The sequence below is a fragment of the Wolffia australiana genome, chromosome 19, assembly GCF_029677425.1.
Source record: "Wolffia australiana isolate 7733 chromosome 19, ASM2967742v1".
Classification (NCBI taxonomy): domain Eukaryota; kingdom Viridiplantae; phylum Streptophyta; class Magnoliopsida; order Alismatales; family Araceae; genus Wolffia; species Wolffia australiana.
Window position 1 is genome coordinate 1,956,728 of NC_135853.1, and position 18,121 is coordinate 1,974,848.

Genomic DNA, 18,121 nt, shown 5'->3' on the forward strand with positions numbered 1-18,121 from the left:
CTCTCCCTATGGTGTAACACAAGCCATTAGATCCCGTTCTATTCTTAGTGCCTCTACTCTAATGGCTATGGGACCAGCCATACTCATCATATAATTGAGGCTAGATAGTTCTTTTCTATTTGGATACTTTGTGCCCTTATTGAGTATCCTTCTAATATGAATATCTAAAACACATGCTTAAAGACTAATTATCTCCATACTACTATCTCATCATAATTCATTATATTCGATCATGTATTCATGATCTTCATTATATGCATTGTATGTGTAGCATAATGAATACATAGTATTAATGAACATGGAACAAGATATGGAATGTGTGATTGGCTTACTAGCTACATATGTTTCCATCACCTTGAAGATATATGACCCTTAAAAATAGATGTCGCATCTGCTTAAGTGATAGATGACAATTGAACCTCAATAACACCCTTTAGTTTTCCCTTTTTTCTAATGTGGCGCACCTTGAAATATCTCCAAAAGGTGTTAGCGTTTATGTCCACATGCTTCTTGATCAAATTCCTCTACTTCTATGGGTTGCTTTTGTGGCACACAAGACAAGCACGATGGATTCTACGACAATAATTGAAATGAATCTGAATCAATTCATGCAACAGAAATTAGGAAATGGAATTGTAATAGCTCTTAAAAATGCCACGATGAAATCAACTTAGCAAATATTAGATCTGTGATTTCTCTTTTCCTGGAGTGAGACATTTTGATATGTTCATGTTTCCAGCCTCTAGACGTATCCACATGATCCCCAACATGTGAAATATCCTCCTTTGTGTTGATTCTACTTGTTATCAAACTGAAATCGCCATTTTTTTTGTTTCAAATGCACCGAAAGTGGAGGGAAGCCAAACCAAGAAGGGAGGAGGAGGGGCAGCTGAAGAAATTTAACTTGACTGGATTTCTTTCAAGGCCTTTCTCTAATTATACTTCAAAAATTATGATTCATAAAAGCCCTAACATTAAGTATACACTTCCGTGTCAAATAGGCCATTTTATGTGACCCTCAATGCCCATGTATTAGTCTAGTTAAAAAGTATAATGGCCCAAAAACCTTTATTTGCCTTCCAAACAAATTATTTATATCGTCATATAGATTAATTAATAAAAAATATGAATTAAACCAATCAATATATTATTATATGATTTTCAAGCCAAATAAAATTCCATAACACATTTAATGTCATTGAAATAAATATTCATTCATTATTATCCTTTGATGGTTATAATGTAGTCCATGATTAATTAATGTATTCTCATTTGATCAATAGCATGCTCACTTGTCTTCAAGCATGCATTCTAAATATCCTTATTTTTTGGGTACTTTAGACAAAAATCAAATTTTCCACTTAGTTAGCCATATCTAGTCCTACTTATACACCAAGTATGGCTGATTCTGTGGCACTAGTATAGAAAAATGAAGTACAGAAGATGGGTGCTCTTTAGATAAAGAGTTAACTAAAGTTATATGTATGAGTCTGTTGATGGTGTTTTGCCTAAACATCAATGAGGTTGTTTCATGTCACGGTTGTATTAGTGGTCTGTTAACTTGAGAAACCATGCACATCTTGTGTATGGCTACCCATGTCTTCCTAAGACGTACGAGTTCCTAACCATAGAATTCAAAGATGTCATAGCTCAGACAAAGCAAAAAATACAATGGTGATTAGGTAGTCAAGACATGATCATTTGTCCTCGATGTAAGAAGGGATTGACTCAAGGAAGAAGAGGCATCAAATCCCTTGCCAAGGTAGTAGGGATATTGGAGTAGGTGTTCTCCAATGACCCTCCTTATGAATCAGTATTAAATAAATGATCGATTTAGGTTCGACGACTTACCATACTCTTAAGTCATTTGGGAGACTTCCGCGGATGAAGGATTATATATACGCAGTGATCGATGATGGTACAAGTTCCATGATATAGTTCCAAAATTGATTGGTATTTTCTGAAGATTGAGGTGTATTTTGGCACCTCACAGGCTAGAAACTTAAATTATCGATTAGTTTAAATGCACCCTTGATTAATTAACATATATGTTGATAATATTAGTTTATAAGTTTGGTCAATAAATGGTAATGGACCTTTAAATTTATTAACTAGACTGATGTAGGGACCTAGAGGGTCACACAAAAAAGATTAAAGGATATTGAAAAAAAGAGTTTATTAATATCAACTTCTATGATAAGTTCCATACAAATAAGAATAAGGGGGCCACCCATTTTAGGTGTCATGCCAACCAGATCTGGGCTCCCCTCTTTTTCTCAGTTTCACTATTCACTCAATTCCATTAGATTGTCTTTATTTGGAGAAGAAGGAGAGGAGATCCAACAGTCCCTTGATCATGTGGATACATCTCTAGGTGGGCACCTGAATAACTTGAAAGGAATCTCCCAAGGATCAAGCCAAGTGGAGAATAAGTTCCCCACAATGTATTTTAATAATTCACATTGATTTCCAGTTTTTGCTTCTTGGAAAAGAGTTTTACAAGATTCCATTCTTGGCCCAGACCCCAACAGTTCTTTAACAATATCAATTTAGAGCTCAAATAGTTAAAATAAGAAATATACAATAATAACTCACTACATTTTATGAAAAATATTTGACTATGCGATAATGTCTAGTTGAAACAAGTAGTATATTTATATATACTTGCAAATAATTGCATATTATTTTTGGATTCCGTCTCTCTATCTTTTCATATCTGACGACCGGGTATTCTTTAATCCAGTGATTTGTAATGGTTTCTCACCTACACTAGCAGTAATTGTTTTCTCAGTGGTGCATTTTGGATCGTTTTGTTGATTACTAATTTGTTTGGTTGTCAGTTAGCTGGTTTTTATAATTCATTCTTGCTGAAGACTTTGAAAAAGTCATTAACGCCCAAGCATAAATGTTCAGGTGTTCTCATTCTGATATTCTCTCTCTGAAGGTTAGGATGTTCTTGTTTTGTTTTACAATATTTGATTGATATCTCCTAATCTGAACTCATTTCTTTGGGATCTATTATTGTTCTTTCTCAATCTGTTCTCACTCTTTCTCAATTTTTCTTGTTTTTGTTTGCAATAATTGATTGATCTTTCTAAATCTTGAGTCATTTCTCTTGGATCTGTTCCTGTTTCATCTAACAAACCATTACTTTTCTTTATCAAATCTTTCATTTTTTCTATCAGAAAAACTTCTCGAAATATTTCCAAACGTTATCATCCCCATGCAATCTATTTTTTGTTATCTCAGACTACCTCTTCATGTTCTATCTCATAAACCATTCTCTTATTTCTCAAATCATTATTGTTTCCTTTGAATTATTTTATTGATATTTTTTCTTTTTGTTCTCAGATATATGGGATCTATTTTTCATTATGTAACTACCTGATCTCCTTCTTTCTCAAATTGTTCATTGTTTTTTGGGAAAATACTACAAAAGAGCATCAACTATTGTTTTGTCAGCCGGGCAGCATGAACTTTCATGCTTGTCTAAAAAATAGCATGGGCCAATAAGAAGACGCCACTTGGCGTCTTCTTATTTTTTTGTCAGCCATGGTCAACTGCTGACGTGGTGGCCACCATGGCACCATGGTGGCATCCACGTCAGCGGCTGCCGCCGACGCCGCCCGGCTCCGTCCGCCCACGCCGCCGCCCGTCTCCGTCCCCCGCCGCCGCCCGTCTCCGTCGCCGACGCCTCTCGTCTCCGGCCGTCGCCGTCGCGCGTCTCCGACCGCCGCTGACGCCTCCCGGCTCCGTCCACCGACGCCGCCCGTCTCTGTCACCCGACGCAGCCTGTCTCCGGCCGTCTCCGACACCGCCCGTCGGCCTTCGCCGTCGACGCCGGCCGTCTTCGCCGACGCCGCCGTCTCGCCGCGCGACGCCGCCCGTACCGTCGCGTCGGCGGCAGAGGCAGGTGGTGGCGGCCAGGGGCAGGATGGGATGGCTCTCCTTTCCGCTGCGCCCCGCCGCTCCCCCTTCCCGCCGCGCGCCGCCTGCTCCCTTCCCCGCCGCCGCGCGCTGCCCCTTCCCGCGCCCGCCGCCTCTCCCCATCCCCGCCACACCACCGCCTGCTCCCCTGTTTCCTGCCGCTCCGCCACCCCCTCCCCATTCCCGCCGCTGCCCCGCCTGCTTCCCCTTCCCGCCGCTCCCCACCCCTCGCCGCCGTCCCCTCTCTCCAGCCCTCCTCTGCCTGCGGCCACCCTTGCCCGTCCTGTCCTCCTCCCTGGCCGCCACCACCCCCCGCCTCCGCCTGGCCCCCTCCTCGCCTCGCCCTCCTCCCCCGGGGGGCGTCGGCGGCGGAGACGGGCAGAGTCGACGGCGGCTGCTGACGTGGATGCCACCGTGGAGTCCACCTGGCTGCCACGGTGGCTACCACGTCAGCAGTTGACCATGGCTGACAAAAAAAAATAAGAAGACGCCAAGTGGCGTCTTCTTATTGGCCCATGCTATTTTTTAGACAAGCATGAAAGTTCATGCTGCCCCGCTGACAAAAACAATAGTTGATGCTCTTTTGTAGTATTTTCCCTTGTTTTTTCTCAAACTACAATCTTTCTCTTGTCGTCCACTAAATCTTATGATCTGCCATCGCTAAAGATTTTCTCGCTATTAACGATATGTGTTTTGGTGGTGATTTTGATTTTCCAGTCTACATATCGGTCTTCTAATCCACTTTAAAGACTCCATTCATTCAACATTCATACTTTTTGATACATTTCAAATCAGATAACTTTGTTTGAAAACTGTATACATCATAAGGCTATAAGCAATTTTGTTCTACAATTTGTGAAACTAATGAACATACAAAATACTTCTGCAACTATTCTACATCAATGACTATTGGATAATGTCTGTAATCATGTCTTTTCTACAATATTTTACTACAGTAGACTTAAATTTTTTTGCTGCATTATTCAGCATTGAACTCGAAATATGTGGCTGAAATTTTGCCTAAAATAATGACTAAACATTTTTAATGAATTTAAATACCATATTTTGAAAGAAATATTTTCAAACATCATAGGAGAAAACTAGGATAGGTGCAGCAAGGGAGGACAACACTAACATTTGATGTTAAAGAACTAAGGTTTAGATAGAGTTTGGAGACTCTCGAACAGATTTGGGAGGCGTAGGACCTTGAGGAGACATGTTAAAGTATAGAGGAAGAAAGTTAAAGCTGATTTTTGAGAAAAATTGAAGATTGGGGATATCTCCATTCTAGAGATCCTCAGGCAGCATTATGAAACAAGAGTGTGTTGATTATCATTTGAATGTGTAATGAATATGAGCTTTTGTCTCTGTACTTAAGGATCATCCAGGGTCTTAGCAAGTAGGTTAATAAACCAAGTAGGTTAGTTCCCACCCAGGGTAAATATTTATCTCACATTGAGAAGATTAGTGAGTGTTAATCCATGAATATAAAATTGAACATAGAAAATGATAAAATGTAATATTTTCAAAGCACCAATTAAACCACTCCATCCATTCTTAGTGTTTTTTAGTATCACTTTCTCCAACAAAGGATATGGAGGCATTGGGATGATGGATATTATACATGGGATATTTTTAATACCCCTTGCGAAAAACCTTTGGGATGCAGTGATGGATATTTTGTGACCGTCAAGCCAATCGCACTACCATGTCTCATTAATGTTCATTTAATTATTACTATCATGTCATTTTATAATCAAGTCCTTGAATGCAAGCAATGACTGAGGGAATTATGATGATTATATGGTTGATCCCACATCCATCAGTGTGGAGACACTAAAGATAGATGGTCGTAGCTCTTTAGGAAAAGAAAACACTAAATTAATATGTAGATCATGTTGATTCATATCAAGGTAGCGTAAGGGGTCCATTGACCTAAGAAACCAAAGACATTTTGGAGAGACAGCTGTATTTGACTATGACCTACAAGTTCCTTGCCCCAGGTAGTGGAACATTAATGAATTAGTACCCTGATGCTTTCGATAATGCATTAATACACTCTGAGATGAATGACTAAGGTTTGATAATTGACCATACCCTAAGTCATAGTAGGAGTATCAAGTAGATGAGGTATTATATATACATGGTAATTGGTGAAAAAAATGTTTCATGAAAGAGTTATCAGGTGTAGCTTGGCACCCCATGTGCCAATGACTTAATCAGTTGATTGGATTAAATTAATCCAATATTAATTGATCTATAAGGGCTATTAGACCACTGAAGTTATTAGTTAGACTAATCCATGGGCCTAGAGGATCACATGTCATAGAAATTTAGACGTTGGTGGATATGTTATAAGTTTAGAAAAATTTATAAATGTTCTTAGATGGGAACTTTTGTGAAATTTTCACATAAACTTTTATGAAAGTTGACCCAATACGCATAAATAGAGGGGCTACCCTCATTTTATACCCATCCAAGTCCTTGTTGAGTGCCCCTTTCTACTCTTACTCTTCTTCTTGAGTTGCTTCTCTTACTCTGACTAAATGGTGAGAAAATCCTCTCTAATTTCAGGTGGCTAAGCTTGAGGGAATAAAGAGAGGGTCCAATGCTCTAAATTTTGTGTCAATGCATATCGGGTTTAAGCATTGGAATCACTTGAAGAAAGTCATTAGAAGAACTCAGTAATTGTGGAAGTTGTTCAACACCAGTTGTTATGATCTATTTTTATTTTAAGATCTGTGTGAGATTCAATACTCTGCCGCCACAATTGATTCTTGATTTTTCTATTAAAGCCACATATCCTAACATGTAAATAGGTGTATACAATCGAGTATCACATAGATGAATACCTACAGAGATCTAAAGCATGACAATTTGACAAAGTTTATACACAGTCCTAAGGGATAGACCATGAGAGACATTTTCATGTTCCAAATCTCAATATAATATGTATCTTAATTACCTTGGCTTCTAGCTTGAAGTGGAATCTCTATCAGTATGACGACAAGAATGTCTTTCTCCATGGAGATGTGAATGAAGAAATTTAGATGGAACTACCACTCCGATACAACGAACAGGAATTTGGACACAAAGTGTGTAAGTAAAATAGTCACCATGTGCTTGGTTTAGTAAGTTCTCTCACAAAGTGAGAAACATGGGATGCTGTCAAAGTAATGCAGATCCTATTACATTTGTAGAGAGTTCAGAGGCTGGGAAATTTTACTTGTTGATTGTGTATGTTGATTTCATAATTATTCGTAGTAATGCTGAACGTAAGAATTAAAAACTGAGTGTTAAACTATCTCACACATTCAAGATAAAATCTCTGGGAATATTAAGGTATTTTTTGGCAAAGAAGTTTCCTACTCAAAGTGCAGTATTTTCATTCTCAACATAAGTGTATTCTTGAATTTTTGGGAGAAACAAAATGGTCCAAGTGTAAATCATAATGTGGAGGATAAAAAACCTCGCCTCACCCGCCAGTCATCTGCTACTCAATGTGTGTTTCTCTCCACTTGGTGCCCTCCCTCCCCGGCTCCCTGCTTGATAGTCGGCATCTTCTCTCCATCCTCCACCACTTGATTCCACTCGTTGCTCGTTGACTTGGCACCTGACTTCGTAAATGTGCAATTGATTGAGTTGGTGAAATGACCTAATTGCAAAACTAAGTAATATTTAGTATAGTTAGACCTTTGATATGTTTTATGTGGGTTACATCTATGACAATATTTTAGTTACTCTATTAAGTAATGAATTTTAATTTTGTGTACTTATGCAAAAAATATTAAAAATATACTTAAAAATATGAAGTGGGAAATAAAAAACTGATATCCATGACCAATATCTAATATTGGCATCCAACACCTCAGACAAAGGCAGATATTGATATTGAATATCTGGACTGTAACAACTGGCATCCAGTCACATCATCTAAAATCCAGATAGATATTGATAAAAGACAGATATCAGATTTCCCACTCTCAATATCCGGTTTAGCATCCGTCCAAGTCTATAAACAGGCATTCACTGCTCAACACCCTCGTTGGGTAAACAGTACTGGTTTCTTGGGTCAATCCTACACCCATGAGGGCATGTCTGGATTACTCAATCAACAATATGTTAGTATCTACAGTCTAGGCTGATGTAAATTATCATCGTCATCTAAACCCCATCATCATCCATAACTTGTGTGTAGGGTTTGACGGTCCCGGTCCGGTCCGGTTTTCTGGCATGGACCTAAACCTTACCTGAAGTTTGGCCCGACTTCGGTCCGGTCTTGCTCGGTCTCAGTCTGGTCCTGTACGGCGGTGGCGGAGGCGTTGTGCGCATGGAGCAGTGGCTATGAGCGTCTGGGGCGGGTGATGGGAAGGGTGACGGGGAGGGGGATGGGTAGTGCGTGGGACAGGGTCCGGTCCTGTCTGGTTTTTTGGCATGGACCTAAACCTTACATGAAGTTCGGTCCAGTTCCGGTCCAGTCTTGTTCAATCACGGTCCGGTCCGACCAGTCCCCGGTCCAAAATGTCAAAGCCTACTTGAGTGTCAGTGAGGGTTTTATCATTGTCATCCTCTCCAAGATGAATGACTGCAACGGTGGATCTATGCATGGATGATGATAGATTATGACAATTATGTCTCATCACCATCATTGTCTCATCATCTGTGCAGGCAAGTGGGCACACTGCTCATGAATACTTGCATGGGCTATAAAGAAAATAGCCCAGTGGGTTGAATGGTAGGGAGGAAGAAGTCCATTTCTGAATAAATGGGCTGGGAAAAATATCAGGGAGCCGAATCTTTGTAGTGATCATCAGATGATCCTGTCCTTCAAATCCCAGATCCAGAGACAAAGCTTAACCTCACGAGTCCTCAGTTTTCTCCACGCCACTCCAGCAGAGAAAATCTTTCTGGGTTTCTTTGTTCTTCCGAGAAACTCGCGATTTTGAGCTCCGAAAACGGATAAAAGGAAGGAATGCGCTGCCCAAGCTTCCGGGTGATCATCAAAGCCCTTTCTTTGGCTTCTTGATCGATCCATCGTCTATGTCGAGGAGCCTCGCCATGAGGGTCATGCTACCCTCTTCGTATTCTCTGTTTTCCCCCTTTGTCAGCTCTTCCAGGCGTTGCCCATCTCTGGAAATCCTCTTCCCTTCTTCGAAATGCTTCTCTTCTGGGTCTGTTCCTTCTCCTCAGCAAGGATTTCACTCTTATCTCTCCAAGTACCAGAGCCGTCGCCGTCTGCCAAAGAGTATTTCTTATCCCTTTCGAACGTTGTGCTCTGTCTCTTCCGGGCAAGAACTTGAGTGGAGGGATCAACCGTTCAATTCATGCTCAGAAGAAGATACTAGTTACACAGACCACCTTCTGGAAGTGCAGCAACAGAAACAGAGCCGTTTTATCCCTGTTAAAGCTTACTTCATCTCTACCAGGTTTCTTTTCACTTGTTTTCTCTTCTTTTGTTGATTTGAAGGTGTTGTTTTTTGAATGTTTTGTTGTGATTTTGTTCTTGGCAGTATTGATCTGAGGGGACTGCAGGCCCAGAATGCTTTCAATGTTATTCCTCCTACTTCTCGTGCTACGAATTATGTCGTTCTCAGGTACTATGACGGGAAGAGTTCTCCTCAAGTAAGTTATTCCTTTTGGTGACGAACTCGGTTCAGATGAATCTTTATGTTTCAAAGTCAATTCAGATTCATGATGGGAATTTAGTGAAGAGGAAGATTGACAAACCTTTTTTGTATTCTAGCTTATGAATTATTCTGGGCGCTTTTATACATTGAGATCTACTGCTGTTTTGCTTATGATTGAACATCTTTGGATGGCTCCCATGTTTCCCTGTTCACAATCCATTGATTTTCAGTCAAAGATAGTTTACCTCTTTCCACTTTTCACATATGTAAATTTCTTACATTTTACGGTGTGAATTCTACATTTTGACTATTATTCATAGGCATTCAAAGTTTTCATCTGATAACCGTGATACAAACCTTCTGCCCCACGGGGGGTATCTTCGGCACTTTAAAGCTGTAAGGACGTCATGGCTATTTCCATCTTGGGTAATTTCATTAATGTAGATGTGCTTTTCCCTTTGGGAAACAAGTCAAAAATGAAAAATTGAGTTGCATCTTGGCTCAACCTCTTCTCAGTCTCTCTTTCTCTTAGTCCCTTTGCCCTATGATGTTCGTCGATTTTCCGCCTCTCTGTGATCGCCTCACTGGATTTTCAGCTGGCTCAATCTATGACCTGTCCCTACCTCGTCTCCGATCGATCTCTCCCTCCTCAATGCATGGAGATTTTCTCCTATTTGCGATTGCCTCTCCCTCAGCAGATCTCTGGCCAACTCACCTCCGATCGATTCATACGTCCCGCAGCTTAATCCTTCTTCCGTCCTTTTCCTCAATATGAACTAACATTCATGTTTCTATTATCTTGTTACTCGCAGAATATAGATTGCATAATTAAATATGGAATCATGGCTCTTGTTGTGCATCAGCAGCTTTATGCATGATCTGATGTCAGTGATGTGAAATAATGTGCAGGATCTAAATGGTTGCTCTGTGAATGAGAGTGCTTGCTCCTACATGGTCGTCTTTCAGTATGGTTCCATCGTCCTCTTCAATGTTTCTGATCATGAAGTTGATGGGTATCTGAAGATTGCGGAGAAACATGCCGCTGGTCTGCTTCCTGAAATGAGAAAGGATGGTATGTTTTCGTTATCCTTTCATCATCATGTATTTTCATTACTATTCGGTTATTTTTCACCATTTTATTTTTGAATATCAGTTATTACTAACTTTGGCTGAATCTTTGCTCATCTTTGTCAAAATATCACTGATTCTTTCAGTCAGTTTGTATCACTAAATAATTTTTTCGACATGTATCATTTCGTTAATGGTCCTTCATTGACTTAGCTGTTTTGGTAATGAGGATGGTAGCTTTGGTTTTGCATTTGTCATCTCATCTTTTCATTATTTTGGTTATTCTTTGTATCTTTGGAGCAATTTTCATTAATCTTAGTCGGCACACCACAGAGTTTTCATCAAGTTTCTTTTGCCTGGCGATTTCTGTTATGGTCTTTAATCCACATAGCTTGTTTAACACATAATTTTCTTAGTTTCTCTAAGCTTCCATTCTCCTTATGAACAGATTATGCAGTGGTGGAGAAACCAACCCTTGAAACTTGGATGCAAGGTGGACTGGATTATATTTTGCTGAAGAATCTTAACATTGATGGAATACGCACTATTGGAAGTGTTCTGGGCCAAAGTATTGCTCTAGATTACTATATTCGCCAGGTATTCTAAAGACGCGTTTTCATTACTCAAAAGAGAGAGAGATTCATCAGGTCTGCCATGTGGCAGTGCCCGATTGGACTGATCAGCCCATTCCATTTACTGGGCCGAATGGACAATTTACCATTGATCGGGCCTCTTGATTGGATATGATCTACTGGCCAACCTTGATCTGGACGTTCTGAAGATCTAATCGGACTGGTCAGGTCACGATCTAGGCTGTCCAATCGATCAATTTTTGGTCAGGACTGATCGTATGTTATCCAATCCATTTGCTGAACCCTTCTCTAAAGTGTGAACATCGATTCCGTATTCTGTTAATTTCTCTGCTCTAGTTGGAAAGCTGTGATTCTAAACGATCATTGGTAATGATGAAAATTGCAAAGAAACCCACTTTCTATTTCTGTGAAGCAAAAAAACCTAATATCCCATGGAATTTTTTCTTTAGGTTGATGGGATGGTCGCAGAGTTTACTGATATTAACCGTGGAATGGAGAAGACTGGAACCTTCACCATGAAGAGGAAGAAGCTTTTTCAACTGGTGGGAAAGGCGAATTCAAACCTAGCTGACGTCATTCTTAAGCTTGGGTTGTTTGAAAGGTTGCATCTGATTCATTTTTCATAGTTGATTTGTGTAAAATAACTTTTACTTAGTCTTTTTTGGGTCATAAGAATATTACATTCATACCCTTTTTGTTAAAAAAAATTAGATTCATACCCTATTTCAGAATAATAGATTAATTCATCTGACTTTATTGTCACAGTTTATTTTTATATTATAATTTGTACTTTATTTTTAATGGGCTATACAAATATTGCATCCATACTCTATGTCAAAATAGTGGAATGATCCATCTGGCTTTATTTTGTTTATGGGTGCACAGTATTCTAATAATGGTAGTTTTGATGGTTCAAGGTCTGATATTGCATGGAAAAATGCAAACTACGCCCAGATTTGGGAATACCTCAGGGATGAATATGAGCTAACCCAGAGATTTGGAAGCCTCGATTTCAAGCTGAAGTTTGTCGAGGTAAGAAAGATTCAGACTCTGTCATCATCATCATGATCATCTTGAAAGTTGATTCTTTCCGGTTAAGCATCAAAATCTTTCAGCGCAACCTTTCCCGTCTTCATCTTCATAATCATAATTATCATCATCTTGGAAGCTGATTCTCTCCATAAATGCGTCATGATCTTTTAGAACAACATTCACCATCATCATAATCATCATCTTGAAAGCTGATTCTCTTTATATACGCATCATGATCTTTCAGCAAAACAATCTCCATTATCTTTAAATCTGATTCTCTTGACATATGGATCATGATCTTTCAGCACAACATTCGATTCCTCCAAGAGATCCTCCAAAATCGCAAGTCTGATTTCCTGGAGTGGCTGATTATCATTCTGATTGGTGTGGAGATTCTCATCTCAGTTTACAACATCGTCCGGAGCTCACTGTGAGGCAAACTTAACTCTCAATCTCCATGATCGTCTTTATTGTAAAGGCCTTTCTACCCTGAAAATCTATGCATTAAACCACAGCCCTTGATTTTCTTCTGCACAGCTGAACTTACAATTTTGTATATACAGTATAAAGAAAACTTTGTTTGCTCAAGGTTTAGAAATCATTTATTTTTCTCTCTTTGGTTCAGTTACCCACTGAAAGCTTTAATGTTCAATGATTCAAGCGATTATTCCAGATTTTAATGCTTTAATAGTTCCTTTAAAGTTTTCAGTGCCATGAAAAAAATTCCGGTCAATCACTTCAGATTTGATAATAATTATAGAACTTGATGAGTTATTCAACCTCTTAAGATATCAAAATATCTGGAAGTTTATCTAAAATTGGGATCCTTTTGAGTTCATTTGTTTAGTTGAGGAGATGCCCAGGAAAGATTACCGGTCTAAATTCCATTTCTAACGTTTATCATTACTCTTATAGATTAGACGCTTTCTTCATAACCAGATAATATTTCAGGCAATTAAAACAAATTATTTTATAAGCGTAAGTTCCTTGTTTTTACAAACAATTTCTTCTCTTTTTTTAAAGAAACACAAAAGTATTGACTATAACTGAACTAAAAAACCAAGAACTACAGTAACAATTGAAATTGTCAATGCAATATTCTGTAAAACTTTCAGAACTCAGCTGATTGTGGTTTGTAGAGATTTCTTCCATGGTAATCTCTGATCAAGTCTTAAAACTTTGATAGGGAAAAACCTTCATGGAGTGATTTACTAGATAATGTAATAAAGACACAAAAATATTTTATTCTACTTTAATTACGAGCAAGTTTCCCACCTAGCCAGTTCTCTTCCTGACGTTTAAGTTTATGCAAGAATAGGATATCAGAATGCCTATACCTCTGCACAATTAACTGGCCAGTGTGATATATGCTGGTTAATAGCATCTTACATTTAATTATGATAGTATGATATAATTTACAAAAAAATATTTTTCATGCAATAAAAGATATGTAAATTTTCCGAGGTTATAAAATATAAAAGCCTTTTTTGACAATTTATTTAGTAAAAGAAAAGCTCAATCAACACATCCGCAATGTTAATAACAATCCAACAAAGTGGGATCAGACACAAGGAGTTAGGAGTAGGAGATGATTGTGATGGATGAATACATGTGAGGTGGATAGAGATCTGGAGGATTGATATATGGAGATAGAACTGAGAACTTGGACTTGAGCAAAACATATCCAAGAAAGAGAATGGGAGAGTGAAGTGGGGTATGGGTTTATATACATATTTCTCTTGACTCCTACCGTATAATATGTTTGAAACATTTATGATTCATTATGATTACAACTTCATAGTTATATGTAGAACATGAAGATACATTGCATCCAATGCTTAAAAGTATAAATCTGCTCAGGGTTGGGATATTTTTAATTTAAGGGAATTTGTACTCCTAAATGCATTCTGATGAATCTTAGTGAAGAAAATGCTGATTCAATAAGAGAATATCAGGAAAAAATGAATCATATAGTGCAACAAATATAGTCATAAAAGAGGTGCTGAAATGGTTTGAGGGAATATTTACTTATTAGATTCTTTATAGTCCTTGGTTATGCCTTGTCAATGTTATATTTAAAAAATAGCGGAAATTCTGACTAAGAATGAGAGAATAAATCAGACTAGATTACCGTATGGTGGGGGAATGTGAAATGCAACAGGTTATGACTGTGACATCAACTAAGACAAGGAAAGCTAGCCAAGCATCACCAAAACAGACCCCAAGGAAGACAAGTGGCACCTTGTGATAATCCCAGTATGGAACGCTTAGATCCACTTACAACCTTCAATTTTGGCATTCTAAGCCAACTCATGGGCAAACTTGGAGCCAATGACACAGAATTATTTCAACAGTACCATATATATCACCTATTATATATAACCCACATTAAAAAAAAAATTGATATAGTGTTACCGCATCGAATACTGGTTCTGCAGAAGTACATATTCAATTAAAATTTTTCATTTACTATTGTACATGTAGTATCTAAGGATGTGCAAAGCCATTCTCAATTGTCTCTTTCGCTTTTATAAAATTTAGCTGTGTTTTTATTATGACGCCTCTAGGTTAGTGGGTATTGGTAATTATCAACTGATCACTCGAACTTTTGTAATAGAACTGAATGATTGTTACTGTTTTCACCAATAGAATCAAGGTTATCATTAATCAATGATAAATATAATTCTTGGTGTTTCTAATATTTTAAATTTTAATGTAGGACTGATTGGCACGGCCAAATGGTGGCCCCTGATTGGTCTGGAGGTTGGAAGGATGTGTGATAACTTTGGAAGTTCGTATTTATAATGTAGTAGTTGTAAACTGCTACATTAAGGACAAATGCAATGAAAATTATTTTGAAACAATATTAAAATTTTCTCATAAATACACTAAAACATTTTAAAACCCTAAGACACCTTAGAAAGGATCAGATTAACCAAACTAATTGTGAAAATTAAGTCTATTTATTAATTATTAAATTCAGGTCCCTTCAGAAGTAAAACAACCTCTATACAACTGTTTTCTAAACTAGAAAACAGCAGCAAATGTCATCCGTCACATCATTTGTCGCGGCATGACGGATGACGTGATGAAAAAACCTGTGACGGGTGACGTGACAGTGTGACAGGATGGCAGTCACAAGTACAATGGTGAATTTTTTTTAATTATAATTATATCTTAATTTGTTTGCAGTAAGCGTGGCAAGAGGACCACCCTCCGATTCGCATCAAGGGGATCCCTTGGCCTTGGAGAGGCGATCGGACGGTCATCAAGAAGCCACGCGTTCAACCCGGACATTTAAAACCCCGAAGATGACAGAAAAGTTTACTTTTCCCGCCAAAAGAGGTTTTGCGTATCAGAATTTCCTCTTCCGTTCGTCTGATCTGGTGTTGATCTCTGCTTCTTCTTTTTTTCTTTAATAATCCAGACAATATTCTTGTAGAAATCGAGCTTGACAGCAGCGAGGATCACCAAAGGGCTAGCTATGGAGGAGAAGAGCGAGATGCCAACTAATGTAACCTGACTTATGGCGTTTTATTTATTTTTTTCAAATTTACGCAGTGGGTTCGGGAATAATCTGATCTGGTGTAGATATCCGACCCCAGAGTAGAGATTATCCAGTCTGGTTGTCTTTCCAAGCAGTTCCTCTTTTTCAAGAGTTTATCGTTCATCTTCTACTGTTTGATTTTAGGGGTCTTTTCATTTTGTTTTTATGTTATCAGACATGCTAATGGTATCATATCAGGCAGAAAAACCCTTAGTATCTTTTTCAACGTTCTGTAAATGTTTTCTTCACTCTTTCTTGTCAGTTTGGAATTTATGGACTATAGTTTCACTGCTAGTTTTGCCCAATAGTGTTTTTTCTTTTGTTTTTTCGCTTCTTTTGATGAATTACTAAACTAATCTCTGCATGAATAGTGGCAGAAGAACCCTGACTTGCCTTTTGCCTACAATGGTCCTCTCAACATCCTGTCATTCCTTTTTATCTGGAATTAGGAAATTTGTATGCTCAGTGGTGTTCAAATTTTACTTGTTTTTTGGGTCATGGCTAGCTGGCGAATTCGCAGAGTCTTCATATCCACCTTAGCTGTGGAATATTCCAGATTATTGTATGCTTAATGAAGATAATTATGCCTTGTGGAGAACTGTTGTTCAGATGAATCTTGAAGGAATGGGAATCTACAACCATCTCTGTAGGCCAGAATTAAAACCGGAGGACCCAAATTACGAGGGATGGCTTTGTGATGATGCAACTCTTACCCTTTGGTTGTTGAATTCTATGAGCCCCAAGACTAGAGACGGATGGTTTTCTGATGTTTCTGCCAAAGAACTCTGGGATAACCTACACCGAAGTCACTTCAAAGCTCGACGTCTTTTTCACACGCACAATCTTAAGATTAAGATTCAATCTCTCAAGCAAGGAAACCAAAATATGATGGAATATTATTCTTAGTTGCGGGATCTGTGGAATGAACTTGATTTTTACCATGAAACTCTTCGTGGGTGGCCTGAGGATCAAGGAGCAATCAAGCGTATCATAGAGGAAGACAGGGTCCAGGATTTTCTTGTGGGACTAAACCCAGGATATGATAGTCTGAGAGATATCAGATTTTCTTGGATGAGGAACCTCCATCGCTGACAAAGGTATGCCGAATCTTCTGCGATGCTTAATCTTTAGAAGTATTCCAGTCGATTTACATGTTTTTTTGCCACAAGTTAAAGAAACTTTCATATTTTGGTGCATCAAAAACTTTGGGCCTCAAACAACAAACTGTGTGACACTTACTGCGACTGTTTTGGAGACTCATGGAAAATTTTTGAGCTGATGTTTGTTATTTTTTCCCGTTATCGAAAATTTTGTTTTTGGTTGAGATGCACAAAATTTCCAAAAGTACGTAGGCATCTTTTCCGTGAGTAAATTTTATTTGTGAGAACTCACAATTTAGGACAAAAATCATTCATTTATACCATCGGTGTTGTGGATGATGGATTTAAACCCATCGTTATTTGCTCCTTTCTTAGAACCAATTGCAAGGGGAGACGTAAGTCTTCAGGTTCAAAAACCTGCCTTTTATTTTTCCTAACAATTTTGATTTTTTTCATGTCTGGTTAGAAAAGTATTTACAAGTTGATGATAATCAAAACGAGGAAATTAGTTTCTAACTAAATAATCTTAACAGGGTTTTATGTTAAAACATGCCATGCCACATTGTCAGCCCCAATCAATAGGGTATCTGAGAAAGTATATGCTTATTCATTATATTCCTAGTCTTCCTTCGCGCCGGGTTAATAGTCTCCTCTCACATTTTCCTGTACCTTGTTTAAAACTTAAATATTTTTCCAGAGTATTTTATTTTATTGGACACTCCTCTTCAAGATTCAATTTTAGGAACATTGAATCCTTGAGATGTTGAATATTTGGGATGCTCTGAACCTAGATGAAGCGTATTGGTATAAAGAATCTAACATCATTTTCCAATGTAATTGCAATTCATCGATGATTGGCAGACACAATTCTTGCATTCTTCTTAATTTCGTAAATATAAATTGTAATATCACATAACAATCCAATATATTAATGAGAATATGCCATAAGAGAATTGTTATACATGCGTCTAGCAATGTATGGTGTGGAGAGTATGTTAAGTGGACAATTTAACAGCACTAAATTGAATATTTGCTTATCATTTGGTAGTCTTGTAAGTACTAGCGAATTACCTTTCCTGCTGACATTAATTTTCCAATAAAAAATGAGTCAACAATGTTAGTTGGATTTAGTTCTAGCCTTACATCAAACAAACTATTCCTTTGATGAGGCTATTGGAACTTTTATGTAAAACAATATTCTTATAATATGGTTGAATATAAATGAAT

The 18,121-nt window shown here is 38.2% G+C and overlaps 1 protein-coding gene and 1 long non-coding RNA gene across 2 annotated transcripts; both read left to right on the plus strand.

Moving 5' to 3' along the window:
- Positions 1-8,770: 8,770 nt before the first annotated feature.
- Positions 8,771-12,860, plus strand: LOC144715701 (protein RETARDED ROOT GROWTH, mitochondrial-like). Its single transcript, XM_078590664.1, has 7 exons — positions 8,771-9,353; positions 9,438-9,549; positions 10,464-10,626; positions 11,071-11,219; positions 11,665-11,816; positions 12,133-12,247; positions 12,553-12,860. The coding sequence occupies exons 1-7, from the start codon at positions 8,968-8,970 to the stop codon at positions 12,679-12,681; spliced, it is 1,206 nt and encodes a 401-aa protein (XP_078446790.1). The 5' UTR covers positions 8,771-8,967; the 3' UTR covers positions 12,682-12,860.
- Positions 12,861-15,591: 2,731 nt separating this feature from the next.
- On the plus strand, positions 15,592-17,073 carry LOC144715655 (uncharacterized). Its single transcript, XR_013584679.1, has 2 exons — positions 15,592-15,761; positions 16,166-17,073. It is a non-coding gene; the product is annotated as an uncharacterized LOC144715655 (long non-coding RNA).
- The last annotated feature ends 1,048 nt before the right edge of the window (positions 17,074-18,121 follow it).